Below are 15,800 nucleotides of genomic sequence, written 5' to 3'. Positions count from 1 at the left end.
AGAATGTGTTAACCTTGCAGTTAGAACATTTAACCTTGAGGTGTAGGGGTGCTAGGAGCCCCAAAATTCAAGGGCAAAAGATATGGGTCTACCTTGAAAATATTCGACTCAAGTGTTCTTTCAGTCAGAGATGAGGTTTGTTTTATTGCTAATACAGGAGGGCTAGATTTTAAGAATCTGAACATTTGGTAGACTAGACTGACGATTTTTTTTTTTAAATAGGGATTAAGGGTGGGAAATAGCCTGGGGTGATCCCTAGGTAACAGACAATGAAAGGCTGTGCAGCGTCAGAGGTAACAGAGAATTGAAGGTTGGGGCTGTCTGAACCATGGTGACAGGAAGGTTGAAAGGATGATTCTGGGATGAGCCAGTGCCTCAGGCCAATGCCAGGGACTGGGCCCTGTGAGAAAGTTCGGGGGTTGAGTTGAGAGTTCAAAGCGGGGAGGGGCAGTCCAGATCCCGTACCACACCATCAGGAATTGCCAAAGATGCATTTCTCTAGGGTTAGTCTTATCAGAATATCCTGGTGGAGCCAGAGGTCTCTAAGATAGTGGAGGCCTCTTTGAACACAGAAATCAGTAAGGCCTCCCCCAAGGAGGGTCTGTCTCTATTTACATAATCCTGTAGCTCTTCTTTGACCCTAAGATTCCTTTTTGTGGAGAGAGATTTTTCCCAAACTGCTTCCCTCTCTAACTCGTAACTCTGTCCTCACTGTGATCTCCATTCCCTTCACCCCTTTCTGAAGCATTCACCTCTATGTCTCCCTTACTCATCCTGACCCCTTGGTAAACTAGTTTAGCTCTATGCTGCAGTGTCTTTTTCCCTTCAGTCCTTCTCCCCCTTATTCTGTCGCTGATTTTGCCCTGACAACACTCAGCTTTGGATCACTCCCACCATCCTCTGTCTTTGTTCACACCCACATCTTGCTGAATGAAGCTGGAGAAGATCATGCAATCGCGCTGAACAGACATAGTACATATTTAGGTTACATACCCTCAACTGGGCCCTCACAACAGTAAGGCAATCCTTTTATATCTTCCTCTTCTGTTTAACAGCTTTTTTAAATATTTTCCTCCCTCCTTAAACCTTCTCCTATAAGACTTCCTCTCTCACCACCCTCTCAGCTGAGAACGTTGGCCCATATTTCACTGTAAAAATTGAAGCCATTTGCTAAGGACACCCTTTTCACCCCTCCTCATCATTCAAATGACTTCTATCACTTTCTCTTCTTCCACCTTTCTCACATGAAACCAAGGTGAACTTTTTACTTTTCAGGGCAAACCCCTTTATGTACACCTTCCATCCCATCTTCTCCAACAGTTCACATACTCTATCATGCCTATTCTGTTACTCACCTTCAGTCTTTTCCTGACTACCTCTCTGCTGCTTACAAACATACCCATGTCTCCTGCATTCTCAAAAACCTCTCACATCATCTTGTCTGTTCCAAATAATTATCGTCCTATATCTTGCTTTGGTTTTATGTCTTAATGCCTTGTCTGCATTCAGTGCCTCCACTTCCTTTCCTCTCATTCCATCTATAGTCTGGCTTCTGACCTTATTATTCAACTGAAACAGCTCTCTCTAAAGTGATCTCTTAATTGCCAAATCTAATAGCCTTTTCTCTTTGCAAATTTTTAAAAAAGTTTTCATGTGGTTTTCCCCCCCATTACAAACATTTATAGATTACTCTCATTTCGTGAGAAGTCTTTTGGAACAAAGTAGAACAGTGAGGCAGAACTAATAAGCGCATGTATATTTTATATTTGCAACCCCCCCTTCATGTTTTAAATGAACAGAAATTGATTTTCTTACATTCCACTTTTTAACCCCCTACTCCATTGGGAAAAAAAGGATTTTTCCTAATTAACTATTTCCCCTCTAATCTTAGCTGCATTTGATTTGTTTGTGCAAAAACTTTTTAATTTTATAATCAGAATTACTCATTTATAAAATGAACTGGAGAAGGAAATGGTAAACCACTCCATTATCTTTGCCAAGAAAACCTCTAGTGGGGTCATGAGGAGTTGGACATGACTGAAATGACTGAACAACAAAACAAAATTATTCATTTTTGTTCTTCTGTGATTCTATCAGTTTTCTCCTATGTACCAAAAAAACTCCCAAAACCTTCCATGTTTTCCTAATTTATGATATGACCTTTTATATTTAGGTACTTAAGCCCTACCCTCTTCCTAACTTTCCTCTCACTATCAGGGGTACCACTGTCCACCCAGTCACCCAGGCTTGCAGTCTATGCATCTTCCTTGACTCTTTTATACTCTCTCACCCCACATATCCAGTTGCCAAAGTTTTGTTTTTTGATTTTACCTTTTGTATCATTTCTCTTCTATAATCTCTTTTTTTCCTGTGTGTAAGATAGATAAGCACAGCATATAAGGGGGCTGCTAGCACAGGTTCTCTCTTGTTCTGGTCAGATAGTAAAAACACTAAGAAGGGGTTCGTAATCTGGCTTTATTCTAGTCTGGTTTCCTCTGAAGAAGATTGCTGATAAAGAGAGCACAACCTCCTACAGCATTTCCTAATCACCTCTCTCACAGTGGCCAGCGAGAAGGGGAGGCAACTACTCCTACATCTTGATGGGGTCACTCAAGACAGGCACAACTTGTGCTTTCCCTAAATCCCCCCAAGCCTCAGTGGGGGCCAGTTGTGGTGAATATAGATTCCCCCCCAAACCTTGATGGGGGCCGATCAATACACACGCAACGTTCCAGCTTGTGTGCTCAGCCCTAAGGTTTCTCCCAAGCCCCATTGGGGGCCAGTGGAGGCACACACAGCATTTGTGCTCAACCCTAAGGTTGCTCCTAAGGTTCCGCATTCACTGACCAATGACCACTTCCTTTATAGACCAACAAACAAAGAGGGCATATTGCCAGCAGTAGGCTCACAAGTTTATCTCACCCCATGCCTGTATCTCACTGCGCAGCTGCAGTGGATGCTTATATTATTTATCATTCTCAAATGCTGCACAAGCATGGTGGAGATGTTTTGAACCATAACTGTGGGAACTCATATTTGATATGGTTACAAAAGATTGTTATGGCTATGGATCCTGGGAAACTGAACTCTTAAGAAATCATAACTAAAATCCACCTTGTCACTTGCTTCTGGTCCTTATCCCTTCATCCCTAGATTGTTCCAATACCATTCTGGTTGGTCTCCCTGCTTCAAGTCTCTCCCCACTTCAGTCCGTCCTTCAGTATTCAGTTGTCAGACTGATTTTTCTAAAGAGCAGATCTGACCATGTGTTCTTTTGTATCTTTGTTTCTTTTGTTTTTGTTTTATTTTTTGGAGACAAGTGGGATTAAGTGACTTGGCCATGGTCACACAGCTAGTAAGTGTCTAGGTTGGATTTAAACTCAGGTGCTCCTGCCAGGGCCAGTGCTCTAACCACTGTACCACTTTCCTGCCACTTGTACCTGACCATATCACCCCACCTGTTTAATAAACCTTGATGACTGCCTGTTATATTTAGGATCAAATATCAAACCCTCTGTTTGGCATTTAAAGCCCTTTTATAACCAGGTCCTTTCATAACTTTCCAGTCTTCTTTCACCTTACTTCCCTCCTTGCTGTTTCTGGCACAAAACACTCCATCTCTCAACTCTGTGCATTCTAAGTGGCTGTCCCCTGGGTCTGGGATTCTTTCCTTCCTCATCTCGGCCTCCTGGCTTCCTGGGCTTCCTTCAAGTGCTGTCTGTATCTTGTTTGTGTATTGTTTGTATATAGTTGTTTGCATGTTGTGTCTCTCTTCCCTCCCTTCCCTCCCCCTCTTCCCCAGACTGAGCTCCTTGAGAGCCAGAATTATTCTTGCCTTTCTTTGTATCCCCTCATTGCTTAGCACACAGTGGTCACTTATTGACTTGTCTTGACTTTAGGTCACTGTCTCTGCCCTGTATGATGGGTGTTTTATATATGTTTAAAGGGCAGTTACAAAAAGAGGGAATCTAGCTCCTGAAGTGCTGAAATTACAGTTTAACTTTCAAAGGGTGACAGCTTTATAACAGAGCATTTCTTATTAAGTGGGTAGGAGTAACCCCACACTGCTTTTCAGCTTTCTTTTGTGTGTGGACTGCCCATTAGATTGTAACCTCTAGGGCCGAATTGGCTCTTGCCTTTCTTTGTATCTCGTTATCCCCAGTGCCTAGAACACAAGTAGGGCCTTAATAAATGTTTGCTGGTGAACTGTTTATCCATGAATTTCCCAAGTGACTTAATTTCTAAAATTTCATTTTGTCTTTCAGAAACGCTCATCATCCTCTCATTACTGTGCTTGAAAATAGGTCAGATTGTTGGCCATTTCTTCTACAGCAGCTTACAGATTTTTTTCAGCAGTGCCCAGAAAGGTAAAATGAAATATATAAGTTTTTGGAGGGAAGGTATTTAGTGGCTGAATATTTACCTTACAACTTATCTTCTAGTTCTTCAAAGATAGCTTTTGACCTTAGAAATCAGAGTTATCTAAGAGCAAAATGTTTTTTGCTGTTTCTTCTTAAGTATGGGGAAAGAAAACTCAAACTCATTGATAGCTGAAATACTGAACACAAGGAAAACCATTATTAAAAAAATGAAGCATTGGTTAATTGATTGGGGAAGTTGAATTGAAATCTTTGGTAAACCACTAGCAAATACATGTGAGATACTGGCCCTTTGGAAATGGGCCAGTGGGTTGAACCTTTGTCAGATTTACAAGGCTTCTTTCAGTGAAGCTGTTTTGGATCACATGCAGCTGTGCTCAGGGAGTAACTAGTTACCATATGTGCAGTTGCTTTATCCCTACTGAGATTCACTGATTTGGAGGGGCCTAGGCACTGGGCCATGTGGTGTTAGATAATTAAGCCTGATATTTTGAGATCAGCACTATTGTACTTGGTAGCTGTGGCAGCCATTGGATTGGTTTAATTATGTTGTTTATACTATCATTCATATATATATATATATATATATATATATATATATTTGTATATTTCTTAGTCTTAATTTATGTATTCATGTATATATATTCTTGATATCTTGAGTTTTCTAGTTTTTCTTTGGGTAAGGTTATTTAGATTAATGCTTCTGTGGCCATACTTAGTATTTCATGTTGACTTTCTTGACAGAATATACTGTAGACTGATTTTAAGTGTCTAGAATATCTCAAAATCAACAGCTAATTTGATTAATCCTGACATTAAGTGATGACTGGTAAGAGCTGTTGACCAAAGATCAGTCCGTCAACCAACAAACATTTTAAGAACACCTACTATGTGCCAGGTAGTAGGAATACAAGTACCTAGATTGAAACACTTCATAGTCTCCAGTACGTTCTAATGGTGGAGACATCTGTAATTGTGTGTGTGTGTGTGTGTATAAAAGATAATATACAAAAATATATAATATATGTAGCATAAATATGAAGCAAACAAATATAAATCTATACCAGCGGTTAATTACAAGGTGAGGAAGGGTGGTTGCTGTTTGTCCTTCATTCCTGGAGAGGACCATGACATCAGGAAGGTGGGGCCATGACTTGCAAAGGAATTGGATTTAAGTGAGGGAGGACTGGGCAAAGTCACCAGCCTCACTTTCTCCTCCAGAGCCATCTGGGCCCAGTAGCAAGATATAGGTCAGGGTGATTGGAGGTGGCAAGGGAGGGTACTAGTTGTTTTAATAACCTCTATTAAAAAGTCTCTATTTAACACATACAAGTTTTTAAAACAGCTTTTATATAAGGAAGTAGTTATGTCACAAACATCTTTAAATTAAGAATCTGTGTTTGGTTATTTAATTTTCACTTTAAGTTTTGTCTTTTTTTCCCCCAGGACCAGCTTAGAACTAATTTATTAAAGTTATTGGCAGCTTTTAGTTTGCATTGTTGATTTTGCCTTCATAGGAATTAAAACTAATTTTTATTGCTATCTTTTGATATTTCTTTTTTATGACGCTCTCATTTGCAACTATATCCTCCCTTCCCCCAAACCCAGCAATCCATTCCATATAACAAAGAATAAAATACAATGGGGGTTGTTGGGGCATAGGGAGCAGTTCAGCAAAACTAGCCATTAGAGTGACCAATTCTGATAGCATAATGTGCGATACCTATAGTTCTCCACCATCTCAAAGATTTGAAGAAGGGAAATTTTTTTTCCTATCTCATCCTTGGGACTCTTCTGTCTTGTCTTTTCTCCTTCCCTTTCCTTGTAATTTGTTGTCACTGTGTATGTTGTTTTTTATTTGCTTCCTTCACTTTGCATTGTGTCATGTCTTTCCATGTTTCCCTGAATTCTTCATATTCTTTATTTTTGTACAGCACAGTACTGTTCCGTTACATCTCCTAGTGAATGGGCATGGACTTTGTTTCTAGTTCAGTGCCAGTATAAAAATGCTACTTTAAGGATTTTGATGCATAAATGACCCTTTTTTCTATCTTTGACTTCTTCCAGCTACCTGCCTAGCAGTAGTATCTCTGGTTCTAGGCGTGTGGACATTTTATTCAATTACAAAGAATGAACCATAATTCCAAACTGCTTTCCAAAATGACTAGATCAGTTACATCCTCATCAACAATCTATAAGTGTGCTTATTCTGCTTAGTAAAAGCCCTTCCTTTTTTATTGTTCACTTTTAGATCGACTTTTGGGAGTAGATCACTTTATTATTTTCCCTGTTTCATCTGACAACAAGTATAGTCTGGTTATATTTCTAAATCCAAATACTTAAGCAGAATTAATTTAGTTTCCTTTTAAAGGCATTAGAACTTTAAATTTGACATTTCGCTGAAAAGGTCGGTTCATTGAATTCTGTTGATTCGTTTATTTAGCTTAAAATCTCAGTCTTGAATGTTACCGGTAATTTTTATGTAAACATTTGAAAGTTTCAGATCATATTTGTATCCTTGGTGATTTTTTTTACTGGTGATTTTTTTTTAACCCAATTAAGAAAAAATAAGCTTGATTTATACTTTTTTTTTTTTTTTAAAGATCATACTCATTTTCATATATATCTCTTCTGAACTGGTAAGTTACAGTTAGGACCAGAACAGTTCCCTGACTCATACTTTTGTTATCTAGGCAGCTAGGTGGTGTAGTAGAGAGAATGCTGAACCTGAATTCAAATCCAGCCTTAAACACTTATTAGCTATGTGATCCGTCCCTTCACTGCTGTCTGCCTCAGTTTTCTCATTTGTAAAATGGGTATAATAATAGCATCTGCCTCCAAGGGTTGTTGTGAGGATCCAAATGAGATTATATTTGTAAAGGGCTTTGCAAACCTTAAAGTCCGTATACATTTTTTGAATTCCTACTGGTGCTGGGTACTGCACTAAGCCCAGATTATACAAATAAAGACAAAAGATAGTTCTTGCCCTCAGGGACCTCACAGTCTAGTGGAGGAGACAACATGGAAGCAACTGTGTATGAACAAGCTGTAGATGGGTAATCAAGAGAGAAAACTACTAGCATTAAGAGCTGTGTGAATACTAAACTTTACTGTTTTTTTCACTACTTAAATTTTTGATGTCAAAAAAAGAGTAAGAAGGGATATAGATAGAGACCTCTAAAACACAACCAGGTTTTGAAATCCTGACAGTGAGTTTTAGTCTTCTTATCCTCTGTTGCCTGGTTTTGTTTTTCTCTGATAGTATAAAGGAAGTATGCTCTTGAGAGCTAGATGTAAGTAAGGGATGTTATGCTTAAAATCAGGAGAATTTAAGTAAAGGGCAATTTAAAATAATACTTCATCTTCAAGAATATACTCACTATTCTGCTTCTATAATGAGTTCTTAGCAGCCTCTTAATTTATTTTATTATATTAACCTTTCACTTCACTGTCAACATTTCAGAAAATAGAAAGCAGTGAAGTCCTTGGCTACTGTTGGTATAATGAGGATTCTTATTCTATTGGATGTTCCTCTTAACTCTGTCTTTTTATGCACTATTCATTTTGAAAAACAGAAATTACTTGATCTGATCACTGCATGATCAACGAGCCCTTTTTATTTTGTACAGTGGCACCAGTGAGGCCATTGAATCTACAATAAGTGCCTAGAGAAATAAAGAATTCAGATTTTTCTAACTCAGACAATTCATAAATGGACCAGCATCTGAGATTTAGCCTTTTTTGGTGGAATGAATATCTGTCTTCCTGACCTGATTATTTTTAGATCTTCATTAATGTTTATTCACTTAGCATAGCTCTGTGCTTTAATGTTTTTCAGAGCACTTTGAATTCACAAATGACTTCTAACTACATACTTTTGGATGTTATAGCGCATTGTAAACTTTTTGTGTGGTCACGACAGTGGATGGTCTAGAACATGTAAAACTCCTGAATAATTTTGAATAACTGGATTGATTTAGACCAAATATAATCTGGAGGTATTAAAATGGAAAGTTTTTTTAGTCATTTTCTTTTTTGGGAGAGATACTAATGAGGTCTTGTGGAGTGAGGAGTCATTGTACTCTAAGCAGACACTTTGGACTTTTCTTAGTAGGCAGGCAAGTCCAAGGAGATGATGAGCCTTTACCTAAAGCTAGTTTTTGCAGCATTTCTATTCCATAAACATTTCTTAAGTGCCTGTTATTGCCAGGCTCTGTATGATGAAACTGTTACTGCCCTCAAGGACCTTACATTCTGCTGAGGGGAAGTAGCTGGTATACACATTAGGGGTAAGAATTGAACCTCTGATTTCATTGGTTTAGGGAATGCCTGGGTGAGAAACCTCCCTCTATCTGTGTTGATCAGAACTTCCTCTTGTAACTGATAAGTCTTGGAAATTTTCCTAGAGCACTTAAAAAGTTAAGTGACTTGCTGGGAGTCACACACAGTGTGGATCAAAGGCAACACTTGAGTCAAGCTCTCTGTGTGCTGTGACACCCTTCCTCCCTTTGATACCCATAATTAAATTCAAAATATGTGGAAAGTAAGTAATTTTGGTGAAAGAGAGCACTAAGAATTGGTAAAATCAATAGACCCAATTTTTGAAGGGTGTGAAGAATCCAAGTGGTAGACATATGAAGATGGGCTGCTAAGTGACACAGTGAAAAGAGTGCTGGCCTGGAGTCAGGAAGATTCGTCTTCCTGATATCGAGTCTGGCCTCAAACACTTAAAAGTCACTTAACCCTGTTTGCCTCAGTTTGCTCATCTATAAAATAAGCTGGAGAAGGAAATGGCAACCCACTCCGGTATCTTTACCAGGAAAACCTCAGATGAGATCATGAAGAGTCAGACACAACTGAAATGACTGAGTGACAACAACAGACATACAGAGATAGAACATTCCTCAGGAATGAGAGATATGGCCAAAGCCAGAAAGACAGACAGGAGGTGGAATATCTTGTGAGCCATTTTATCTGGAGTGTGTGAGTTGCAGTCATGTGAGGTAAGTTGGAGACAGATCATGAAGGGCTTGTAGTACCAAAGAAATGGAGGTTAAAGAAAGCCCAGTGGAGCTTCTTGATCAGGACACCGACATGGTTGGGCCTTTGCTTTCAGAATATCTATGTGGTTGTCATGGGGTGGATGGATTGAAAAGAGGAGAGACTGGAGACTGAGTGAAGAAGCTGTGTTAACAGTGGAGAGAGTGCTGGAAATGGATTGGAGAAGACCCAAGTTCATCTCTGGCCTCAGTGCCTCATTAGTTGTGTCAAGTCCCTGAAACTCTGTCTGCTTCAGTTTCCTCATCCACAAAATGGGGTTTCATAACAGCACCTCCCTGCTAGGGTAATTGTGAGGATACAATACTATTTATAAAGCTCTTTGTAAACTTTAAAGTGCTGTATAAATGCTGGCTATTATTATTGCTATAACAATGACAAGTTATCTAATTCAGAGAATTCAGAGGACTTGGCAGCTGATGAGGTAGTGGGAAAGGGAAGTATCACAGATAATGTTGGAGTTATGAAGTGGAGTCAACCTCAGCAGAAATAAGAAAGGAATAGGTGTTGAGGAGAGATAATGCATTCTGTTCTGTACTTAATCAGTTTGATATGACTATGGGATATCCAGCTAAAGACAGGCAGCAAACTATTGAGTATGCAGGGCTGCAGTGCAGGAGAGGGTTGATGGCCCACGGTGTGTATTTTGGAGTCAGGTGACGGAGGGTGCCTAGGAGATCCCCCAGAGATAGGACAGAGTCAGAGAATGAAAGAGGGACCTGGACAGAGCCCTCTGCTCTTGGGCAGAGGTATGATGGATGATAATCCATCAAAGGTGACTGAGAAGGAAGAGTCAAAATAGAACGAGAATCAGGAGAGAGTGGTGTCACAAAAAACCTGGGAAGAGACATTATATCAAAGGCAGAGTGTTCACACTATCCCATTCTGCATAAAGATTTAGAAAAGGCCATTGTACCTAATAATTAAGAGGTTGTGGATAAAGTTTGAGAGAGTGGTTTCAGTTAAAGGGTGGTGTAAAAAGTGACTGGTTGTTAGAAAGTGATGGCCACAAGGGTAAACTGGAAAACATTCCAATGACTTCCCTTTCTAAAACACTTTAAGGTTCATCTAACATTTTCCTTCACATGACATAGGTATTATTCCCATTTTTCAAATGAGAAATCCAAGCTCTGGCTAGGTCATGGTAGATTGATGTGTAAGGGACGATACTAAAAAAGGCTATTGCTGTACTTCACAGACGATAACCTTACTCTTCATAAGTATTCCCTGATCAGTGTTATTTTATGGTAACATTATTTACAAATTATAAAATCTCTCTGCAGTGTCATTTTGATGATTGTCTGTTAATGTCCTTTCTCAGAAACTAATTTCTCTCTGAAATATTATTTCACTTATTGTGAAAGGCTTTTGGAATTTGGCGTCAAATCCAGGAGTTCATTTCCCACTACTGATGCTTACTGGCTTTGAGACCATGGGCAAATGACTTGTCAGTGATGTAGCAACTTTTTTTTTTTTTTTATGAGGCAGTCTGGATTAAGTGGTTTGCCCAGGGTCACACGGATAGTACCAACTGTCTGAAGTCCTACCGATTCCAGGGCCGGTGCTCTATCCACTGTGCCACCTAGCTGCCCCCTTGAGCAACTCTTTCACAGTATACATTGCCAATAAAGTGTTGATCTGCTTTAATAGAGTTTACTGAGTAGGGATTTTACTATAAGAGTGAAATCTCAGGCCCAAACCTTGTGCATATCAAAATCACAAGTTAGTGATGTCAGGCTAGGTTTCTCTGTACTGTGATATCTATTTCATGGTAGATAATATTCAGCATCAAATCACAAAGCATAATCCTCTTGGCATTTTTCTTTCTTCTAAGTCCGTTGCAGGAGCTAGTTTTTCTTGGTTATTGGTATACTCTGTGATATACATTCAGTAAATATGAAATGACTGTGTAGCGCAGTATTACTTAATGCATAATTTGTATTGTAGGTCAGAGATTTCATGCCTCTCTATAATGGCCCCGTTCCTCCGTTACCTGTATTGTGAGCCATCCCAGTTACAAGAGTATTCCAAACTGCGAACAGGCTTGCTTAAAGTGTTGTTGCAGCCCCAGGGTGCTTGTGATAAAGAGAAACCCTCATTACTGGAAACACATATCCTTCGTATGTTTTGTGACTTGGTTCCATATTTACAGGTAAGAGTTTTCTTCTTTCTCTTTTTATCACTGATACTCTTTATGCATTATAGCAGTGTAATTTGTCATAAACTTGTCTTAAGGGTCTGCTATGTGCCAGGTAATGTGCTGAGCATGGAGGATATAAAGAAAGGCAAAAGACATTCCCTGTTCTCTTGTATAAACAAGCTCAGATTTTGAATTATTTTGAATTTCTTTGTTGTACCAGAAGATGACCAGTTTTTCTGAATGTTTCATATATATTTGGGGTAGAAGGATATTCCCTACTTTTCCATTCACTTTTCTTCCCATTTATCTACGCAAACTAGTTTCAATACCATTCTTTTTGAGATTAAAAGTTAGTTCTTGAATATCTTTGTAGCATATATTATTGGAGCACTGAAATCTTTGTTATCAAATGAGATATTTGTAAACTATGTAGCACAGTGCCTGACACCTACTAGGTACTGTAGAAATGTTTGTTCCCTTCCCCTACTACCCCTGTTACTGATTTTCTTTCTAATTTTGCTTAAACTGTTCATTTTTCACTAGAAGGAAATGCCTCTTCAGGGAGGTTCATTCTGAATTGGTCCTTAAAAATAGGACTCGTATGTTTTGGAAAAAATAAAAGCAAAGCCAGAGTTGAATAAGTTATGGCACGTGAATGTAATAGTGCGGCATTTTACCCTAGTGACAAATACAAGAAACTCAAAGATAGGAGAGAAGTATGAAGCAATGCAGAGACACAAGAAAAAGATGCATACTTGCAGTTGTTTGAGTAAAGTCTATAATGCGAGATGGCTAATTTCTGGTTTGATGTATGTTAGTGCTTTACTGCCAGTAGTGAAATGATACTTTTCTTCTGTTAATAATAATCTTGCTGGTTTTCTGGGGTTTTTACAACCTACTTTGTAAAGGGGTTTGTTTGGGCTTTGTTTGAGAAGTGTGGGAAAAGTAACTCAGACTAAATATATATATGGTTGTATAGAAGGAGACACAGTTTTGAGGATACAGAAGCATTGATTCCTTCACGATATGAAAGAGGAAAGGATACTGTATGCGTGGGAAAAATTTTGGTCCTTAACTTTGACAAAAAAGGAACTGAGAGAATATCATAACCATCAACCTACATGCCAAACTATATACAGTTTTTTATGAGAATAATCTATACACACATTGAAGGCATTCTTGATGAGACTTTAAGAAAGGAACCAAGAGGCTTTTGCAGACAATTTTTATAATTTCCTTAAATATGTAAAGAGTATGTGTTTATTGTTCATTGACTAAAAAAAAATTTATTTGACTTGATAGAGCACAAGGCTTCCTTAAAAGCTCTTTCATGCAGTATTGACCCTTGAAAGATATAACAGTAAAATTAACTGTTCTACCCTCTCGTTATTTATTATCTATCAAAACATAAACCAGGAAACGTGTGCTTGCCAAACATTTGCCTTTGCCATGTTGTTATGAAGACAATCCAGCAGAGTCGAATTTAAAAGCAAGTTTTAAGGTTCAGTTGTTGTTTGACATTGCGGATAACCTTGCACCCAGCCCCCCAAAATTGCAAAATATCCTAAAGGAGATCCATCATAATTTAAAAGGGTTTGGCCTAACTGTCCTTACAGAAAGCATTAAGTGGATGAAGACTACCTGTTGTCCAGATTATAATGTGTAGTTGCATGCACAATCTGTGGAGCTTTTGCATTAACAACCATACCTTGGAGAGACACACAGATGAACTCCGTATGAGCTAGACTCTGTATGGAACGGGGAGAATGGGCTAGATTGCCTTTGGAAAATTGCAGCTCTTTTAAAAACCAGAGGCTTGTTCTTGATCAAAGGCCTGCCATTTTTTTTTTTTACTCTAATGGTCTTCCATTGATGTCACATAGCTGTGAGTCACAGAACGCTATAGTCTGAATAATTGAAGTTGCAAGTTACTCAGAAGGAGATGGAGAGGTGATAGTGGGGTAGTGTGTATAGCAGACGACAACTTAGGAGTGTATAGGAAACAGTGTAAAAAATACATGATTTGGAAAAAAAAAAGATAAAGTAGTCTTGTAATGAGAACAAGGAAGAATTTCTGGAAAACCCACCTGCTCTGTTGGTATCCTTCCAATGTTAAGAGAACATGAGGTTCCTCCTACTCTTCTGTCCTAGCCCATTGGGTAGTCCCCCAACTCTCCATAGCAAACCGTAAGGAGGGACATGATTGAGAATCCAACAGGAGCAGGCATGGATAGGTTATGATCTGAATAACTGGAGGTAATACCTTAATGACATCACAGATAAGTTGGAGTAACAGGATATAGTGTTTGGAAATGTCTCTTGTATTAAAACAAAATATATCAATACATTAAAATTTTAAAAATAAAGTTCTATCAGAAATGATTATTTATCTCAGTCTGGAAAAATCCCAAGTATTCACAGAAATATAGCAGGTAGAATTCTGGGCACATGAGGGTTGCTACGTAGTGATATGCTTCTTAGCATACATCGCTCATAAACTTTTGTTTCCTCCTTGAAATTTATTTCAGAGCTATCTTGTTTGGCTGATGAAGGCAAGCAACACTTTATTCTTTTTAAAAGAGAGATTGCTTTATATCACATGTAACCTATTTTTAAGTTTATATTAAGCAAGCAACTGGAATAAATCTTTTTTCCATTTCTAGTTTCTAGTTAATGGACTTTCCTATAATAAGTCAAAGGAAAGTTAAATAAAATTAATTATCTTGTAGCTTTTCCAAAGTGTTTGTTTTGTATGTGAGACAAAGCAGTGGCCATGCAGAGGATCTTGAATTGAGGTTGTACTTCACCTTCTTTGTCCACAGTGCTTGATAGGTCAATTTTTTTTTCCTGTTTAAAAGGCAGCAGAAAACTTCAAGGAAGAAGTGGTCTGTCTAATGAAGCATTTAACACCCGTCCTCTCTTACTATATCCTGTATTATTAGATAATATAGCTATTCTTTTTCCTTTATAAGCTTTTTCAAACAAATATTTTTCAAACAGTTCTGAGAAGCGAACTCTAGAGAAATATTTCTTAGACTCTATAGTATGCTGAGAAAAATAAAAATGCACCTGGAATTCAGGATTCCATGTTGTTAAAAATAATTTGCCTTTTCCTGTTCAGTTTTTCACTTTTCTGGAATCACTCATTCACATACTTTGTTCTGTTTTTTTAATGTTGTTTGCAATGATAAGTATCTGAGTAACTCCTATAAACTAGGGTTTGGTACTTGTCCCATGTTTGTAAGCATATCACATTTGGAAACAGCTTCACAAGAGACTTGATCAAATGAAACCACTTCTAGACATAGCTTGTACAGAACCACAGGAGATGGGTGGAAACTTGGTGTTCTAGCCCAATCTCTCTCTTGATTCAAGTAACCCCATATTTAAGAACACATTGTTTTGGGCAGTGTACCATTTCCTTTTTTGTTAAAAAGTTCTTATTTTGAATAAAAAAAAAAAACTAACAAACCCAACTATCTTCTTCAGGAACAATGTAGAAAAAATATATTTCCTCTTCTGTATTACAACTTTTATGGTATTTGAAGACTCTGCTCAAGATCTCTCTAAATGTTTATTTGCTTTTCTAGATTAAAAATGCCCACCTCTTCTAACTGCCCCGTTTTTGAGGGGGGTGGTTTTATAATGTGGTTTTTAGATCTTTCATTAGCCTAGTTGTGCTCTTCTTTGTCAACATCTCTCCAAAGTATGAGGCTCAGAAATAATAGACACTTGGGATGTGCTGTGATCAGTGATGGCCATCTACCTTAGTTTGGTAGTCATTAATATATAGTCTCAGTTTTACATGAGGTCCATTACACTGTTGGGACTTAATGAACTTGTGGTTAACTAAAATCCTTGTCTTCTGTATGAACACCATACAGTCATTATTTACTTGTTGACGCTTAAACAAACACAAGATATTGCATTTATTCCTGTTAAATTTTATCATGTTAATTGTAGCTCATCTTTCAGTCCTGGTGTTCTTTTTCAATATGGATTTGGTCTCCTCACATATTGGCTACTCTGTCAAATATATTCTTAGGGAAATGAAGAACTAAATTTGCTTGTTTTCCCTTTATGGTTATTTTTTAAAATGGAGGTTAGAAAACCACTACTATTAACATTGGTCCACATTGTTTGTTGGGTTAAAAAAAATTCCATTTAAAAGGTGGAAAATTTCATGGCAGAATATGAGTGTGCCTGTTTCAAATACTTACCAT

The 15,800-nt window shown here is 38.1% G+C and overlaps 1 protein-coding gene across 8 annotated transcripts in view; it reads left to right on the top strand.

Moving 5' to 3' along the window:
- FOCAD (focadhesin) overlaps positions 1 to 15,800 on the top strand; it is a 341,519-nt gene that overhangs the window by 66,728 nt on the left and 258,991 nt on the right. For all 8 annotated transcript variants that reach the window (XR_011964355.1, XR_011964354.1, XM_072596662.1 and 5 more), the window contains 2 exons: positions 4,266 to 4,367; positions 11,385 to 11,589. Coding sequence is in view for 6 of the 8 variants with exons in the window: in XM_072596662.1 (XP_072452763.1) it covers positions 4,266 to 4,367; positions 11,385 to 11,589 (307 nt within the window). In the remaining 2 variants the exon portion in view is untranslated. The remainder of the gene's footprint in view (positions 1 to 4,265; positions 4,368 to 11,384; positions 11,590 to 15,800) is intronic.

This window comes from Notamacropus eugenii, chromosome 3 (genome assembly GCF_028372415.1).
Source record: "Notamacropus eugenii isolate mMacEug1 chromosome 3, mMacEug1.pri_v2, whole genome shotgun sequence".
Taxonomy (NCBI): Eukaryota; Metazoa; Chordata; class Mammalia; order Diprotodontia; family Macropodidae; genus Notamacropus; species Notamacropus eugenii.
This window is presented reverse-complemented; position numbering and strand designations above follow the sequence as displayed.